At 40.9% G+C, this 19,241-nt stretch overlaps 1 protein-coding gene across 5 annotated transcripts in view; it reads right to left on the bottom strand.

Annotated features, from left to right (window-relative positions):
• Window positions 1–7,002: 7,002 nt before the first annotated feature.
• The window catches only part of pkn1b (protein kinase N1b), a 79,888-nt gene continuing 67,649 nt past the window's right edge, over window positions 7,003–19,241 (bottom strand). For all 5 annotated transcript variants that reach the window (XM_031295128.2, XM_035996532.1, XM_035996533.1 and 2 more), the window contains exons 16-22: window positions 16,635–16,811; window positions 15,685–15,747; window positions 14,937–15,013; window positions 12,663–12,805; window positions 11,216–11,323; window positions 8,400–8,480; window positions 7,003–7,465 (exon numbers count right to left, since the gene is read on the bottom strand). In XM_031295128.2, coding sequence (XP_031150988.1) covers window positions 7,262–7,465; window positions 8,400–8,480; window positions 11,216–11,323; window positions 12,663–12,805; window positions 14,937–15,013; window positions 15,685–15,747; window positions 16,635–16,811 — 853 coding nt within the window. In that variant the 3' untranslated portion in view covers window positions 7,003–7,261. The remainder of the gene's footprint in view (window positions 7,466–8,399; window positions 8,481–11,215; window positions 11,324–12,662; window positions 12,806–14,936; window positions 15,014–15,684; window positions 15,748–16,634; window positions 16,812–19,241) is intronic.

The following is a 19,241-nucleotide window of genomic DNA, read 5'->3' as shown; positions in this document are numbered from 1 at the left end:
GAGGTGCACGTGAATGCGCGATGGAGTCCCCGTTGGAGCCCACATGCTTTCCAATTTCTAAAATGTGAGGATTTTTCTGCATTGAATACTTTTACTTTAAATACTTTAAGTACATTTTCCTGATGATACTTACATACTTTTACTTAAAGCTACGTTGTGTAAGAATGTCTCCCGTCTAGCTGTGAAATTATATATGACAACCAATGTAATATTACTTTCTAGCCCCTCCCATTCCGAGCGCGTTTTAAACTCCTACAGTGGCTGAACCCGAAATTAGCTCTTAGTATCTCCATCGTTTACACGCAGCTGTTCCAGCTGACGTGAGTTGTCTGCCAGGGAAATCAAGACGTTATGCACAACCATGCTATAGTTAGCCAAGCAATTATAAAACTTAGAATTTACACAAATAGGCTAAATTATCTGTCGAGAAGAAAGCAGGCAACTTCGGCGTCCCTTTTAAAATCATTGCTCCTTATGAGCTCTTTCCATCTTGGAAAAGCCACTCCAATATGAACTTTGGTCTTGTTTCTTTGCCTGTCGCATTGTCGTTTTAATTGTCTTTTTCGCTTCCCTGGCGAGTAATCTCCCCCTGGCATTCATCACGGTGCCAATAGGTGTAAGAGGGTGAAAGGCGGAGGTATGTCTCTCTTTGGCTAATGTATAATAAAGATGGAGGTATGTCCCTCTTTGGTTAATGTATTATAAAGATGGAGGTATGTCCGTCTTTGGTTAATGTATAATAAAGATGGAGGTATGTCCCTCTTTCGTTAATGTATAATAAAGATGGAGGTATGTCCCTTTTTGGTTAATGTATAATAAAGATGGAGGTATGTCCCTCTTTGGTTAATGTATAATAAAGATGGAGGTATGTCCCTCTTTCGTTAATGTATAATAAAGATGGAGGTATGTCCCTTTTTGGTTAATGTATAATAAAGATGGAGGTATGTCCCTCTTTGGTTAATGTATTTTAAAGATGGAGGTATGTCCCTCTTTGGTTAATGTATTTTAAAGATGGAGGTATGTCCCTCTTTGGTTAATGTATAATAAAGAGGGAGGTATGTCCCTCTTTGGTTAATGTATTTTAAAGATGGAGGTATGTCTCTCTTTGGCTAATGTATTATAAAGATGGAGGTATGTCCCTCTTTGGTTAATGTATTATAAAGATGGAGGTATGTCTCTCTTTGGCTAATGTATAATAAAGATGGAGGTATGTCCCTCTTTGGTTAATGTATAATAAAGATGGAGGTATGTCCCTCTTTCGTTAATGTATAATAAAGATGGAGGTATGTCCCTCTTTGGTTAATGTATAATAAAGATGGAGGTATGTCCCTCTTTGGTTAATGTATAATAAAGATGGAGGTATGTCCCTCTTTGGTTAATGTATAATAAAGATGGAGGTATGTCCCTCTTTGGTTAATGTATAATAAAGATGGAGGTATGTCCCTCTTTGGTTAATGTATTTTAAAGATGGAGGTATGTCCCTCTTTGGTTAATGTATTTTAAAGATGGAGGTATGTCCCTCTTTGGCTAATGTATTATAAAGATGGAGGTATGTCCCTCTTTGGTTAATGTATTATAAAGATGGAGGTATGTCTCTCTTTGGTTAATGTATTTTAAAGATGGAGGTATGTCTCTCTTTGGTTAATGTATTTTAAAGATGGAGGCGCTACACTATGACCCACCCAGACCTCTCAGGTGGTCTGGGACAGGTCTGCTTGTTGTCCCCAGAGTCAGAACTAAACAGGGGGAAGCAGCATTCAGGTTTTATGCTCCACATATCTGGAACAAACTCCCAGAAAGCTGCAGGTCTGCCGCAACTCTCAGCTCTTTTAAATTAAGGCTGAAGACCTATCTTTTTGATGTTGCCATACTTTAAATAATTGTTAATTTCTTATACTGAAGTTGCATTGTTGAAACAGTGACAATCTATATAAGCATATAAAGAGAAATTAAAAAGTAAGACCGGTGGGACCGGTCCGTTCTGGGAACGGCAAGGATTGCGGGTGGATTACGTGTATAGAGCAACAACTTATACATTGTCCCATACTAGCAGCCTAAAATCTCGTATTTTATCTGCTTTTATATTTTTTTCATCGTTTTTAACTGCTCTTTAATGTTTAATTTCTTATACTGCACTGTAACTTTTATTCTTGTATTTTAATCGTTTTTATGTAAAGCACTTTGAATTGCCCTGTTGCTGAAATGTACTATACAAATAAAGCTGCCTTGCCTTGCCTTACATGGCGGCCGCAATTCCAGCGACTCGCTCGAATGTATTCTGAATGATTCTGAATGTCAGATTCTACACGTACGAGAATACTTTGATTAGTTGGTGGAAGTAATTACACATGAATGAGCACATATGTAGGTTTAAGTAGCATTTTCAATTCGAGTATTTTTTACAGTGTGGATCTGAATACTTCTTCCATCACTGTACATGTCTATGTTTCTTTTACGTCCAGTTTCATTCCCACTAATAATTCCAAGAATGTTTTTAATTCTAACCATTTCAGGACACCATTAAGAATAACAGCTGGGGCCCGGCCTGGCTCTGCAACCGTGTCCGTTCAAAAGCACTAACAGTACTCCATCTAACCATCAACTCAACTCAGAGATGGAAAATAATTTGCCAAATTGCAGCAAAGCAGACTAGATATTGTTAGTACTTACTGATATTACATTTTATCCATTTGGGAGTTCTAGGAACTGTTGTGGACATCAGCTGATGCGGCTTAAAGCAGAGTTCACTGTCGTGTAGTTCTAATATGAGCGTGACCCTACGTTTTTGGCACAGAACAGCAGACAGCTGTACATGTTATAATTAGGGCTGTCAATCGATTCAAAAATGTAATCTAATTAATTACATACTCTGTGATTAATTAATCGAAATTAATCGCATACATAATTAACGGTGCCTGAACCGATACTTTTTAAGAAAGTAAAAAAAGAAAAAGAAAACAAAGGGTACTAAACAACAGTTGGTGACGTTAAAGAGCGGCTTGTTTATTGCTAAGGCCATATGGTCAAAATTAAATGATTTAATGATAATGTATAACAATAACAATAACTTCTTTCACTAGTAAATTGCTGTTGAACGACAAAAACAACCACCAGATGGGAAAAGGACATTTACAATAACTTCAAATGCACCACGAGGCTGTAGTTTACCAGTTTCATTGAACGCACTGTTGGCAATAACTCAATATGATAATCTATGTCTTTCAATGGAATCATATCGTGATTAAGTCATATATCGAGATATCGTGATATACAACTAAAGCTTAGATCAGGCCCAAAAAATCAAGCCCTGAGCTTGATTTTTTGGGCCCCAAGCTCGTGCACATTGTGTCCGAGCCCGGCCCGGCCTAAAACGTTAACGTTAAAAAATATTTTTATAAAAATAAAAGTTGTGAGGAGAAGCTTATGCCCTTGCGGTCAAGTCAGACAGTTTCCAGTCGTTTCCAGCAGCCTTCAGGCTAAACAGGAAGTCACAGAAACACTCACATCCTGTTAGGTCCAATTCCGATTTAACCCTGCTGTTGTCCTCGGGTCAAGTCTTACCTGTTTGCGAAGTTTTTTATACAGAAAATTTGGGTCTTCTTTTAAACAAATTGCCCAAAAATACCATGGACAGTTCCATACAACACTACAATTAAGATTTTGGGCATTTCATTCAATTTATAGCATTGCATTTTGTTTAAATGATTTTAAAACAGAATCTAAACTTTGACATTCTGTGATTATCCATCAACTTACGTTCCTCTGATTTTAATTAATAGTTAAAATAATTAATACGTTTTGGGGGATTTTCACCCAGAAATTACATAGCCTATAACTTCATATAAATGAGGTTTATTGACCTTGAATTCCAAAAATAAGTGTAAAACTTCTGGTATTATACTGGTGGTAGTGAAAGATTAGCGGCGGAAAAACTCCCCCGACAAAACCGTTGAAAAAAAGTGTTTGTTGTGGCCGGGTTGGATCAGTGGGTAGAGCAGGCGCACATATACTGAGAGGCTTACTGTACGTCCACACCGCAGTTAACTGTACGTCCACACCGCCGTTAACTTGAGCTGCAAAGAAGCTCTGGCCGCCCGGTCGAGGACGCTGGTCAGAAAGTCCGGGGAAGCTGTTTGAGGCTTTGGCCGCTCTGACGTAGCAGCATTCTATGTTCATCATGGAAAAAGATCAAGCAGCCACTGCACGGCCAATACACTGACACTAGAAACCTTTTATAAATGACATATATAATGACAGAATGTGTATTGGTTGTTGGTCGCAGCGGTGTCTGTTAGCAGTTAGCTCGCTCGTTAGCCGCTGAACCGCAGCAGCGTGCAGGCAGAGGGAGCAGCCGCCAGCTGTTGATCCGTGCAGGACTTCACCGTGAGCGGACTGTTTAGAGACCATGTGACCGGCAGGTAACGTTAACTGGTCCCTATACGCAAATATCATAAATGATAGGGAACCCAGCAACGGCCATGATGAGCTTCTCCTCCTTTTTCTCTGAACTAATGTTTTGGTAGGAACCAAAGTTTACATCGTATGTTTCTCTGGAATCAGCCAGCATGAAGGACGTCTATATTCTGATTGGTTGCCGCTGAACCGCGTCATAGCTCATTACCATAAAGTTGACCTACTTTCAACTTTCTGATTGACGCTCTGGTCGCTCAAAACGCCCAAAACGTGACGCCGACAGATTTTCCGCTCCTTGCAGCTGAGAGAAGCAGCTTCCATTGAAAATGAATGACTTCCTGTATCTTTAGAAGATCAAGTCGGCGGCGGCGTGGACGGACAGTTATGCCTCGACGCAGAGGTCCAGGGTTTAAATCCGACCTGTGACAATGTCCTGCATGTCTTCCCCCTCTCTCTCCTCTTCTCACCTAGCTGTCCTGTCAAAAAAATTTTTGACAGTCTGAATGTACCAGAGAAATGGTCCAGCCCAATGGGGAGTGAGGGTTTGAAAATCATATTTCATTAGATTATTTCCTGAATTGCTGGTATGTGATGGTAATACATTTAAATGCATACAATTTTGGATAAGCTAACATTATATTTCATTACATTTTTTTCAGTACCCTCCAAACTCTTATTTTCATCCCTTTTGGGAGGGTCCAAATCTCACGTAGGGTGGTCGGACTCCCCCAGTACCCCACGTAATTCGAACACAGTTTGACACTCCTGAACTAACCCAACGGAAAAACCAAATTGCCCAAAAATACCATGGACAACACTACAATTAAGATTTGGGCGTTATATTCAATTTATAGCATTGCATTTTGTTTAAATGGTTTTAAAACAGAATCTAAACTTTGACATTCTGTGATTATCCATCAATTTACGTTCCTCTGATTTTAATTAATAGTCAAAGTAATTCATAAGTTTTGGGGGATTTTCACCCAGAAATTAGATAGCCTATAACTTAGATAGCCTATAACTTCAAACTATTATTTTCATCCCTTTTGGGAGGGTCCAAGTCTCACGTAGGGGGGTCGGACCCCCTCAATACCACCCATAATTTGAACACAGTTTGACACCCGTGGACTAACCCAACGGAAAAACTGCCAATGGCAATAAATCGAACACTGCTTCTGTGTTGGGTTCACATCTTTACTGAGTCACAGTTCCAACATATTTCACCAGCAAATGACAGAGGAGGAAACACAGATGGGGGAGGGGGGGGGGGGGGAACAAACAAACTATAAATCACAAAAAAGAACAAAAAATGTAAAAGCTTTTTGTCAATGAAAACGGATTGAAGTTAAAAAAATCTGTGTTGTACCGAAAGACAGCGGACAGAGAAGACGACGAAGAGGTGACCTATGTTAAAGTGGCCATATTATTCTCATTTTCAGGTTCATAATTGTATTTTGAGGTTATATCATAACAGGTTCACATGGTTTAATTTTTTAAAAACACCATATTTTTGTTGTACTGCACGTTGCTGCAGCTCCTCTTTTCACCCTGTGTTCAGGTCTCTGTTTTAGCTACAGAGTGAGACCTCTCACTGCTGGAACATCTTTGTTGGCAGTCGCACATGCTCAGTAGCTAGGTAAGATCACATGCTCAGTAGCTAGGTAAGATCACATGCTCAGTAGCTAGGTAAGATCACATGCTCAGTAGCTAGGTAAGGACTACATGAGCTAGCTAGCTGTTTCTCCAACTTCAGTAGTACAAGGCAGGATTAGCTGGGAGACTTCTTCTAAACGAGGGCGCACTTCCAACTTTGTGTGGAATACCTGCAGAACAGGGACACGGAAGTCGTTCTATACAATTTATTTTTGTGGGTGAATTTGTGTGTGTTATAGCACTGTTTTGCCATTGAGAAATAGCATGCTAATGGTTAGCCCCCTAGCCCCCTCGTCTCGGCTAGTGACGTAGAAAGCCGTGCAGATTTTGACCAGCTCACCCGGAGACTGAAGGTAGGACACATTCAGAAACCGTATCTCACTCTAAACAGCATGGATGTTTTTTTTTCACGTTTGTATGCGTGTGGAAGCACCAGAGACACAAGATAACACCACAAATCCCAGAAAAAAGTGATTTTTTTCATAATATGGGCACTTTAAGATTCAGCACGACTTTTCTCTCTCCTCTGGCTCCCCCGTGTGTTAACTTACAGGTGGTGCATGATCACAGCTGATGTGGATACATTCATCACTGAGACTGAGGCAGGGACACCGTACACAACCAAACACACACTTAGCAGCAACAAACCGACAGCAGATATACGTAAAGGGACAAGAGAGACGAGTGTGAGTGCAGGGAGAGAAGAGACAAAGCGCTTCCTGTCAGAATGATCACCTTTGACTCTGTGATTGATTTAAAGGCTCTCTGAGCATTTCAGTTCTGTGTTGGACAAACAGCAGGATCCATCGACTCTTCTTCCGTTTTCTTACATAATAATCTGGATTATTTTATCCGTTATAAACACCACATCCTCTTCCTCTAAAAGTCACGCATCTGCAGACCTCCAGAGGACCGTAAATGCGTGACACTTTTCAATTTGCATGTGTGGTGTGTGCAACACGCGATTTCAGACTCCACTGATACCCATTTACACACACGCCCGGCCCCGGCCAGTTCTTCCTCCCATCGCAAACAAACAAACAGACGGAGAGAAAAAAAGAACAGTTAAGAGTGATCCTCGCCTCTCATCACCAGCAAGTTCCTCTCTCCCGGTGCAGGGCCTTTCGCTTCTCAGTCTCCTCTCAGAGTCTGCGGCTGGCAGTGGGCAGCTGATCACCCTGTGACCCATGGGACTCTAACAGAGGTCTGAGACGTAGTCAAAATCCTTGAAGTAATCCTGTTCCTTGCGGGAGAGAGTGCGGCGCTCGCGGGGCGGTGTCAGGGCGGGAGCCTCGGCCGTGAACTCCACGTCAAAGTTGCTGACGTCTTCTTTTCCTCCGATGGTCGGGACGAATGGGGGCGGGACCTTCCTCTGAAGAAGAGCCTCCCAGTCCATGTCCTTAAACAACGTTCACATTTAGTTTCTCATCAAGATGCAGTCAGTAACATTAAGGGGCAACTTCGGTACCAACCTGGACCATATTTTCCCATGTTTTTGTGTCCAAGTGACAATTTTTGATTTCAGTCCAGTATTGAGCAAGAACAGGCTGCAACATAACCACTTAGAGCATTTGTGCATCGTCAATTTACGTCCACTAAAAGTTCTGTTGTTGCCGCTGACAGGCTCCGATTATTATTCTAAGTGTCTGACAATATTATGGAAAGGACCCCTACAAAGATAGACCTTTTTGTTAAAGTGTAAGATCCTTTTTGTTTCATCAGAAACAGCCCCGAAATCGCTATCGCCAAACTCACCAGACTCCATTTAAATAAACAGTAATTTTATCACCTAAAACACACTTAATTCGATGTCGACAGAAACTAAATAAAATTATCAAAAGCCGTCTTGGTTCATCTTTCCACTGTTCCAACAATCACCACTTGGGTTTGGTTGAAATAAACCCTTAATTCACCCATTTACATGTGGAAATATACTGGCTCTATACACACTAAAAGTCCTGATTATTTACATGGAGTCTGGTGGGTTTGACGATAGCAATTTCGGGGCTGTTTCATGTTAAACAAAAAGGTCTATCTCTGTAGGGATCCTTAACATAATGTTGTCAGACACTCAGAATAATAATCTGAGTCTGTCAGCGGCAAAAACAGAACTTTTAGTGGATGGAAATTAAAGGTGCACAATTGCCCGTTAACGTTACATTGCAGCTTGTTTAGTCACTGCTGACTGCAGCGGTCTTGCCTAATAATGGACCATTTTTAAAGATTGTTGTTCCTGTCAGTTACTTAGACACACAAAAACATAGGGAAATAGTGTTGGAAAGTTTGAAAAATACAGAAAAGTTCCCCTTTCAGATTAAAAAATTGACACTCACCCTGAAAAACGGTTGTTTTTTGACATCTTCAGCATCCTTTTCTCCAGAGCCCAGTCGTCTTTCGGGATTCCTCCTCAACAACTAGCAACCAACAAAAAAGTAACAATACTTCATCATTCACACAGTTTTCTTTGTTGTCGAAGTCAGTCATTCCCAAACTGTGGTCCGTAGGGTTGGGTACCGTTTGGATTTTTACGATTCTGATGCCGAACCAATTTTTGAAAAATGACATAAAAGAAAGGCTTTTTTATGGAGTTTTTTTAAATTGAAAATTATTTAAATTTAACAATATATTAACGTTTTAAAGTACTTAAATATTTATATAATATATAAAAGTAAACCTAAATCACCTAACACATAACTACAATAACAATTACACTATTAACAAGTAACAACAAAATAAATGTTGAGTTGGTATGACAACCACCTTCAAACTTTAAAGAAAAAAAAATGACCATATTTGCCTTCTCTGGCGAGATACTACACCTCTCCTGACTTATGGCATGTCCTGCACAGGAGAAAACTCTCTCAGGTGGTGTCCAAGAGGCCTTGGACACACAGCTATGAGGTTGAAAGGGCAGACAATTTGGGGAGGCTGTCCCGCCTCCCCCACCACCAGGCTACAGGGTCGGCAGAGCAAGTGTAATATGTTTACTAGCGATCACATGCTTTGCGTCCGTTTTGGTGAGCCCAAAGGGAAAATATGCCATTTTAAAAGTAGCCTACTTTTACGATAGCTAGCTAACGGTAGACTACAGAGAAAGTCTGATATTTTTATGTCCGTTTTGGAGCGTGTACAATAAGCCGTCTATCAGCTGTGATTGTAGCGTGCATGTCAGAGAATAGCGCGGACGCGCGCTTCACACCGCGAGCGGGCACGTGCGCCACTCGGCAGAAAAGGGAGAAAGAAGAAAGAGTCTGCCGCTGTCCGGAGCGACAGAGGGAAAATATTTCAGTTGGAACCGAAATGAGGAACCGAAATTTGCGTTCTAATCCGGTCCGAATACTACCGTTGGCGTAGGAACCGGATCCGTAGTGGAACCGGGTTTCGGTACCCAACCCGGTGGTCCGTGGAAAAGCAAAATAAAATATAAAATAATAGTTTTTTGACCTTCATTTTACCAGGAAATTCCCATCAACAACTTTTTGTTTTATTTTTAACCAGGAGTAGGCCTACTGTGTTTTCATTAAATGTGTATAGGGCCAGAGGCAAAGAATGTTGTCATGATCACATCACACGCACAGCCTTTATAGGCAGTTTATATGAAATGGATATATATAAATGGAATGAATAAGGTCTATTATTATTTTAATTTCCAGTCAGTTTCTTGATCTCGCGTTTCTGAAATGTTTCTGAAATGTTTTGCGGATGTGCCGTTAATAGTGATGCACCGATGTGAAAATTGTGGCCGATACCTGATATTAATATTGCTGTTATGGCCGATAACGTTATTTACCGATGTTGATATCTCTGTATAGAAAACAAATTTTCTATTTTCCAAAAACGCATTTTTTTTTTTACTTTTGTGATTTATTTTCCGTAATGTGCAAAATATGACTGTCATCAGATTTTCAGAAGAAAAGAATTTATATTTATATAATTATATATAATTTGACATCGAACCAATACCGATTTGTTAAAAAAATGACCGTATTGGTCGATATTATATCGGCGGCCAATATATCGTGCACCACTAGCTGTTAAGTGGACAAACTCACATAGCCTACTTTTTGAGGACTTGTAACACTGAAGATTAATAATCCCCTAAAATCGCCAAAGGTTTTGGAAATGTTGACTATATGCCTCTCTTAGTTATGCTATTATAACTCTAGACTGCTGTGGGAAGCTCCTTCCAAGGACACAATGAGCTGCTCCCTCTTCTCTCTTTTCACTTGTCTCCTTTTGTGTGCATCTTAGTCCCAGAAATGCCTGTTACTAACCTAGCTCTGGGGAGTTTTCTCCCCGGAGTCCCTTTGCTTCTTCTTCACCCAGAACATCGCCTTGGAATTGGGTGGCACCTACACCGGGGTCCTGGGTGCAGCTGACGCTATGGACTTACTACACCCTGCTACGCTCTGCGATTCCCCGCAGTGTCCGACTGCGTCCTGCCGCGTCCAACCGCGTCCACCCAGGCTGCTGTGCCACACTACACCCCGTAACGCCCTGCTGTACCCTACTATGACATGAACTACTACGACTACCATTGTGATCACTGTTTCTCTATCTCTATTATGACTATTATTGCCACCATTCACCACTCCCCCAACTGGTGCCGTCAGACACCGCCTACCAAGAGTCTGGGTCTGTCCCAGGTTTCTTCCTAACAACAAAGGGAGTTTTTCCTCACCACTGTCGCAATAGCTACTGCTAATGCTTGCTCTTGAGGCAACCACTGTAATAGTTGGGGCTTCGTAAACTACAGAGTGTGGTCTAGACCTACTCTATCTGTAAAGTGTCTCGAGATAACTCTTGTTTGATACTATAAATAAAATTGAATTGAATTGAATCCAAGTGTTCTTATTACTGTATAGATGTAATACTCCATTGCTATGGAAATAAGCCTGTTCAAATAGTTTTAGTGCTAGTAAGCCTATTAAGAGGTGCAGATTAATTCAGGTAGGACTGTGTGGAGACATATTTTATTATGTGTATTATTAGGTGGTCCACGAAATTTTTTGATTACAAATAGTGGTCCACACACACAAAAAGTTTGATAACCCCTGGTCTAAGTGATGCGTTCAACATTACAAGCAAGAAAAGAGCGTTGAGGTTAGTCAGGAGCAGGAAGTGACAGGAGAAGTATTCGGAGTCTAACCCGTCTCATTATGCCGATGGCTTCGGTGGAGAGGAAGCGAGGGTAGCGCACTTCATCGTTCACGATGCTGTCGAAAACCTCCTCCTCATCGTCACCTGGGAACGGAGACTGGAAGAAACAGACGCTCATTAGTTTGCATTACATTAGGGGTCGAACGATACTGGTTTTTAAAGGCCGATACCAATTATTAGTAGTTAATTACACCGGTATTTGGAACAGATATGACATTTAAGACAAAGTTAAGATTTTGGAATGTTACAAACTCCAACACAAAACTTTGTTCAAAAGTTTTAAGCAATTATTTAATGGTCCCATGGCATGAAAATGTCACTTTATGAGGTTTTTTAACATTAATATGTGTTCCCCCAGCCTGCCTATGGTCCCCCAGTGGCTAGAAATGGCGATTATATATATATATATATATATATATATATATATATATATATATATATATATATATATATATATACACATATATATAAATAAAAGGAGCATCTTGTTCAATTGTATTTGTCGGTTCAAAAATATAAAACAATAAAAAGTTGATCTACAAAAAAAAAAAAAGGAGCCCAAAACAACAGTCGGCGACATTAAAGAATAGCTTGTGTATTGCTAACGCCACAGGGTCAAAATTAAATGATTTATTAAAAATGGAATAACAACGTTATTAACGTTACCTGCTGTCAGGTGTAGTGTTGACTAGCTAACGGTAGGCTAACGTTACCTGCTGTCAGGTGTAGTGTTACCTAGCTAACGGTAGGCTAACGTTACCTGCTGTCAGGTGTAGTGTTGACTAGCTAACGGTAGGCTAACGTTACCTGCTGTCAGGTGTAGTGTTGACTAGCTAACGGTAGGCTAACGTTACCTGCTGTCAGGTGTAGTGTTGACTAGCTAACGGTAGGCTAACGTTACCTGCTGTCAGGTGTAGTGTTGACTAGCTAACGGTAGGCTAACGTTACCTGCTGTCAGGTGTAGTGTTGACTAGCTAACGGTAGGCTAACGTTACCTGCTGTCAGGTGTAGTGTTACCCTAACTAGCGTGCGGCGATGTTTCAGTTCCCTCTAACGTCCGTTTTCGGAGCATCAGAGAGAAGTGCAGGCATTTAAGTGGAACCTAAATAAGGCACCGAAATCCGCGTTGCTATTCGGTCCGGTAGAGAACGGTCGTTAAGGCACCGGTGCCGTATTAGCACCGGGTCTCGGACCCCCCGCAAATAAAAACTCTTCAGATCTACACGATTTACGTGGATGACATTTTCCCATTAAAAACGGCCATTTTCGCCGAAAAGCGACTAGTTTGCAGGTATGACTAGTTGTTGCACTATGACCATTCATTGCCCTGATTGTGTTGTGCTATGCTCTATTGAACATGTTTTGTATGTCTTGTTATGACATTTTGATATTTTTCAAATTTTTCTTTATCTGTAATTTCAACTCTGTATTCTTACCTCCCCGACCAACATCTCATAGACGAGCACCCCGAGCCCCCACCAGTCGACTGCCCGTGTGTACGATGTGTCTGTCAGCACCTCAGGGGCCAGAAACTCCGGGGTCCCACAGAATGTGCTGGTCCGGTCCCCATAACCCATGCCTTTAGAGAGAAGAACGTGTTAACTAATATGCATATTGTCATATGCATATTAGTACCAAGTACCACAGCAATGAAATACAATGTGCCTTGGCACTCTCTCAGCACCAGTCAATAATAACAATTTTAAAAACATAACATTTAAAACATCTAGGAATATCCAAACACAATATACATAAGTGACTAAATTCAGACTCAGCCCTCCTTCCTGTTGTGCTATCATTCAATAACCTTACTACCTGGGGGTAAAAACTATCCCTAAAACGTGTTGTGCGCGTTGGGATGCTCTGCAAACGTCTCCCTGATGGAAGGAGGGAGAAGACATTATGTGCAGGATGACTAGAGTCCTGCAGAATACCTCGTGCCTTCTTAGTGCTGCGTTTCTAGTCAATGTGTTGGAGTGATTCAAGGGGAACCCCCATGATTTTAGATGCAGTCTTGACTACTTTAGTCAGAAGATTAAGGTCATGTGACGTAGCCCTGCCAAACCACACTACAATATCGCCTGTTAATATTCTCTCAATTGTACAGCGGTAAAACTTCTGTAGCATGTAAAGGGACATAGCGTATTTCTTAAGACACCTCAGGACATCAAGCCTCTGATGGGCCTTCTTAATGGCACAGCTGATATGGACGGACCATGAGAGGGAGTCTGAGATGTGGATGCCTAAGAATCTAAAGGTGTTAACAGTTTCAAGGACAGGTGTATGTGTGGGTTTGTTCTTTTTATTTGATGACTTAAAAATAGAAAAAAGAAACATATAAAACTGCACAGCAGCAATTACATGGGCCATTAACTATCATCGAGGATAAAAACTAAATAATGTCCCAAGGCTTATTTCCATTGTTATACTCTAGTACAGGAGTGTCAAACTCAACTTCTCTGAGGGCTACATTGGAAAAAGACATTATTGACATCCTTTGAATTCATCGAAAAAGTCAAATATGCCAAGAATGTTGAAAAAAGTGACAAATACATTGCAAACAGCCACAGATATGTCGGTAATAGTGCCAAAAAATGTGCCAAAAATGTTGAAAAAAATTCCCAAAATGTCAGAAATAGCGGCAAAAACTAGGCAATCCAAAATGTATTGTGAACCTAAATTGATGTGCGGGCCGGATCAAAGTTTGACATGTGTGCTCTAGTAAACCACTTATCAAGACACCAGATAAAAGTACAGACAATACAACGAACATGGACTGTAACAGCAGGCGGCGGGATAGCTATGTCAACATGCTTTTTTGCTTTCTTGGTCATAATAAGTAAACAAATTTAAATTTCAAATTGTAAATGCTACATGGTACTTTGTAACCATTTCCTTAAAGCTACAGTGCGTAGTTTAGGTCTCCCCCATGAGGAATTCTATAGACTGGGTAAAGCCAGCCCAATCTGCCGGTTATTTGATTTCTCCCTGCAGCTCAGGCTGGAAACCTGTACGTTTATCTGTCCTGCTTCCGTTACCATTTTGCGGGGACCAATCACAAACTGGCTTATCCACCCGGCGCGCTATTGGAGGGTTTAACACGATGACGATAGAGAAGCGACCAAGCAGCTTCTTGTTTACATTCAACACGGCAAAAGATGAGCTTGGTCTGGTGATAGCCAGATTAGGAATTCTAAGTAATGACAACAAAACTGTCGGCGCGTCTACATGATACAAGCCTTCTGTGATCACGCGCCCCCCCCCTCCACACAGTTGCTAGTAGCCAAGGAGGACACGGAGGATTAAAAAAACATGATGGACTCTTTAGAAGGGGTCATTATCTTCGCTCGAGTTTCTGCACGCAAAAGTCACCGGATGCCACAATCTTCTGAACATAGCCACACTGAGAGATCCAGAGAGAGTTGTGTGGAGCTGATAGTCTTAATTAGCTTTGTAGCAACTCATTTGGTAACGGACGTTCATTATTATAAAAAAGTTACGCATCAAAGCTTTAAGGCCACTTTACACTCGATCAGTGTAACACTCAGTTTCAGATATATGGGCAGATTATTGACTGTTGGAGTGATGAGAGATGCATCAATGCTTACAAAATAAATGATGTAATTAAGTAAGAAAGTAAATTTCCCCTAATGTGTGGAACTTTTCCTCATCTGGTGTTGTAGAGGGCCAAATAAATAACAACCGCTCACCTTCTTTACAGAGCCCAAAGTCTGCTATCTTCACAAAACCCTCTGTGTCGAGCAGCAGGTTGTCCAATTTAAGATCCCTGACAAAGAAAAGAAGGTGGATTCATGTCAATTATTGAGTGCTGTGAAAACTACAATTACCACCATGCAGTTGCATTCTTCCGCCAAGCAGTCAAGGTGCAGTTTACATCCACGTCTGTCCAGACTCACATCATAATATACTTTATGTCACAAAGAGTACCGTGGCTGACACACTGATGCACATACTTTTCCATGGGTAGTGAAGCTACAGTAGTCAGGGTTTTATGTTCGCTGCAAAGACAAAATAAATCTCCAAAATGTCTTCAGAAGAGTAGTCACAGCGCTTACTTGCTTTGGTGTTTGTAAAGCATTGAAGTTCAACAAAGAAGGGTTCACAATAGAACAGTTCCTTTTTCATTTTTAGTTTCTATGTGGATGCACTCTCCTACAAAATCACCCCAGTAGTCGAGAATTATTTAGTATTTCCAAATAGAGCTATTTATGTCATCTTGTAAAAATTTGTCCTTTTTCATATCGCAATATATATCACATGAAAAGAAAGATTGCAATCTCAGTTTTTTTCCAATATCGTGCAGGTCTAGTGGCTGGTGAGAGTGACTAAGTTCCCCGCCACTGCCGAAATCTACCCGCATTTGGCGGGTGCTTATGTCAAGCCCTGTATACAGCCATGGTGCAGAGGCATACAGCGAGTATGTATGAAAGTACTCACCGATACACAATCTTATGGTCATGAAGGAACTGCAGACCCAGGACCACACAAGCTGAGTAGAAGCTGTCGGATTAAAAAAAAGTACAGAAAGAAAGATAATTGAACATATGCACCGCTACATAGCTCTACATACTGACGCTTCTTCGTACATTAATAGATGCATAGACGTTGACACATAGAGCTTTTTAAAGGTCCCATGGCATGAAAATGTCACTTTATGAGGTTTTTTTAACATTAATATGAGTTCCCCCAGCCTGCCTATGGTCCCCCAGTGGTTAGAAATGGTGATAGGTGTAAACCGAGCCCTGGGTATCCTGCAGTATTAGGGGACCACTGAGGTCTATATAAAAGAGATTTCAGATACAGTATTAGGGGACCACTAAGGTCTATATAAAAGAGACTTCAGATACAGTATTAGGGGACCACTAAGGTCTATATAAAAGAGACTTCAGATACAGTATTAGGGGACCACTAAGGTCTATATAAAGAGACTTCAGATACAGTATTAGGGGACCACTAAGGTCTATATAAAGAGACTTCAGATACAGTATTAGGGGACCACTAAGGCCTATATAAAAGAGACTTCAGATACAGTATTAGGGGACCACTAAGGCCTATATAAAAGAGACTTCAGATACAGTATTAGGGGACCACTAAGGCCTATATAAAAGAGACTTCAGATACAGTATTAGGGGACCACTAAGGTCTATATAAAAGAGACTTCAGATACAGTATTAGGGGACCACTAAGGTCTATATAAAAGAGACTTCAGATACAGTATTAGGGGACCACTAAGGCCTATATAAAAGAGACTTCAGATACAGTATTAGGGGACCACTAAGGCCTGTATAAAAGCATCCAAAAAGCAGCCTGTCATGGGACCTTTAAGAAGCTTTCATCTGGTTTTTCCTATTGAACACACACAAACAGACAAAGACAGCAGAACTCACACAGCACGTGGCTCAGAAAAGACGTCGGCATGTATGTGCATCATGAGATCTCCTCCCGCCGTGTACTCCATGACAAAACACACATGTTCTGGCGTCTGGAAACATGCAAACAGGTTGACCAGGAAGGGGTGGTGGGAGCCGTTGACAGCCTCAAAGATCCGCTTCTCACACATCAGACTGGAGACAGACAGAGGGGAGTCAGGGGAGGGAGGATGGGGCGAAGGAGACACCGATTAGGGCTGCACAATTAATCGCAAATTTTATCGAAATCGCAACATGGACTAGTGCAGGGGTGTCAAACTCAACTTCAGTAAGGGCCACACTGGAAAATAAGAATCACATAAAGAGCCAGACATGTTTAGTTTACTCACATGCTTTTATTTAATCGAAAAAAAATGTTTACTGTACTATTTATTACTGTATTGCATGTCTCATAAAGTCTTCTCACTTACAGTTTAGTCGACACAAAGCTCTAAAAAAGTAAATTAGCCGTCAAAGAAAAAATCCCCAAAAACAATCAGAATTTTGTATTATATTTTATATATTTTGAACCTAAATTGATATGCGGGCCAGATCAAAACCTGCTAGGGGCCAGATTTGGCCCGCGGGCCGTGAGTTTGACACATATGGACTAGTGCAATATCCAAATCGCAGGGGAGGCGCAATATTTCTTGAAGATTAAAGTGTCAAACCGTTCTGAATGAAGTATTGTGGAGCTGCAGAGACTCCCGGCCTACAGATCCTCTCCTTGGTACAGATTCTTGCAAAAATCACACTATAATCACTTTATTTTTTTTTTTACTTTTAATACTTTTTATGAAAATGAGAGTAATGATACCAAAATGATCAATCCCTCCGATATCGTGAATCATATCATACTGTATGATGATGATGAACATCATTATTATCATTATGGTTATCATCATTATTTAGGATATTATTCACCTTATGGTGGCAATGTACTGTATATAAGTACTGACCCTTATGGGTATATGTAGTCGTGTATGTATGTATGTATGTATATATGTAGTTAAGTGTATGCATGCATATGCAAACACACTGGATGCATGTATGTAGAAAGTTATCTGGGTAAGTGCACATGTTCTATAGTTTTTTTTGTATAATATATTTTTATCTTTCTTGTCTTGTGCCGTTTTTCCTTGCCAATTTGTTTGTTACTCTAAATAAATATGAGAAGGTGGGCCTTATATAAGCTGAAGCTTCTGACCCTACCCTTTGGTTACAACTAATAAAAATGTATTCATCATCATTCATTCATATCCAACCTGGTTTCATTCCGAACTCGTAGAATAAGGACGTTTGGACAGTGGCTGTCAGCGTCTGATGCGACGAAAAAGGCGTCTTTCAGCGTGTTTGTGTAACTCACCGGGGAGAGCAGCAGTTAGAGAGGATTTAGAGAGTAGTATGTAAGGAGGTTGGTTGGGGGGGTGGATGGGTCAAACACAGGACTTTCACCCAGGAGAGAGGGGTTCACGTCCCGCTGGTCACGCTCGCTATAGTCGCTTTTTACTTTCCTCCCGCATGTCACAGAACCGTACGCCCACCCACGACCCTTTCCTTAACATAACTGCGTCAAAAGGGACAACAATAGTCCCGACCAAGACGTTTACTTATAGCGCTAAAGGGACGGCAATAGTCCCGACCAAGCGCGTTTATTTATAGCGCTAAAGGGACGACAATATTTGAATTAGTTTGAATCGCTGGTCATTTGTGTGATGGAGGAGGGCGCGCCCAGCATCATGTACACAAACCAGAATCTAAAATACTTCTAATACGTCCATGAAACATTTCCACAGTTTAGAAACGAAATCCTGCTCCATTTCTTCCTTTTCAGTTTCCGTGGGTCCTTCTGCTTCTTCTCCTCCTCCGGGAAAACACGAGCGCGTTGCATTGTGGGTATACGGGAGTAAAATGTAGGCTACGTCCTATGTACGCTTAAATAAGCTGTGCATTGTGGGTATTTACTAATGAAATTAACCGCCGAGAATTCAAACACCATTACAAAATGGCGAACACACTATATAATAGTGCACTATTTCTTTCTAACACAGCTATTGATTTGTGCAGTTTTAAATAATTTGCTATAATGATTCAAGATGATAAAATTGGAAAAATTATAAACATTTCACTCCATTAAATATATTAAAGAGAGTTGTAGCACTGTGTACATTTTGTTCATCCAATAAAGGAAAAAGTAGTCCCGACCAAGCGCGTTTACTTATAGCGCTAAAGGAGACTTCACGTCAAAGGCACCTGACCAAGCATCCATATTTTACGAGATGGGTGTGAGAACATGTTGGAAGTTACTATAGTGTGCAGAACGGGCAGAGAAATGTGCACAATCGTCGGCAACAAAACAACGTGCTGGAGAGCCCAAAAGTGTTTATGTACGATTTTCATCGTGTAGGGTAGACAGCAATCAGTTTTTGGAGGATGATCACTTTTTGGCACACCGAAGACATGCTTGGGCAACCGTTCTCATTCTCGGGAAGCACTAAAGGAGACTTTTAGCGTCAATAAGAACAATAAAGGCACCTGAACAACCATGCATATTTTACGAGATGAGTGTGAGAATGTGTTGTCATA

This window comes from Sander lucioperca, chromosome 21 (assembly GCF_008315115.2).
Source record: "Sander lucioperca isolate FBNREF2018 chromosome 21, SLUC_FBN_1.2, whole genome shotgun sequence".
In the NCBI taxonomy this organism is placed as follows: Eukaryota; Metazoa; Chordata; class Actinopteri; order Perciformes; family Percidae; genus Sander; species Sander lucioperca.
This window is presented reverse-complemented; position numbering and strand designations above follow the sequence as displayed.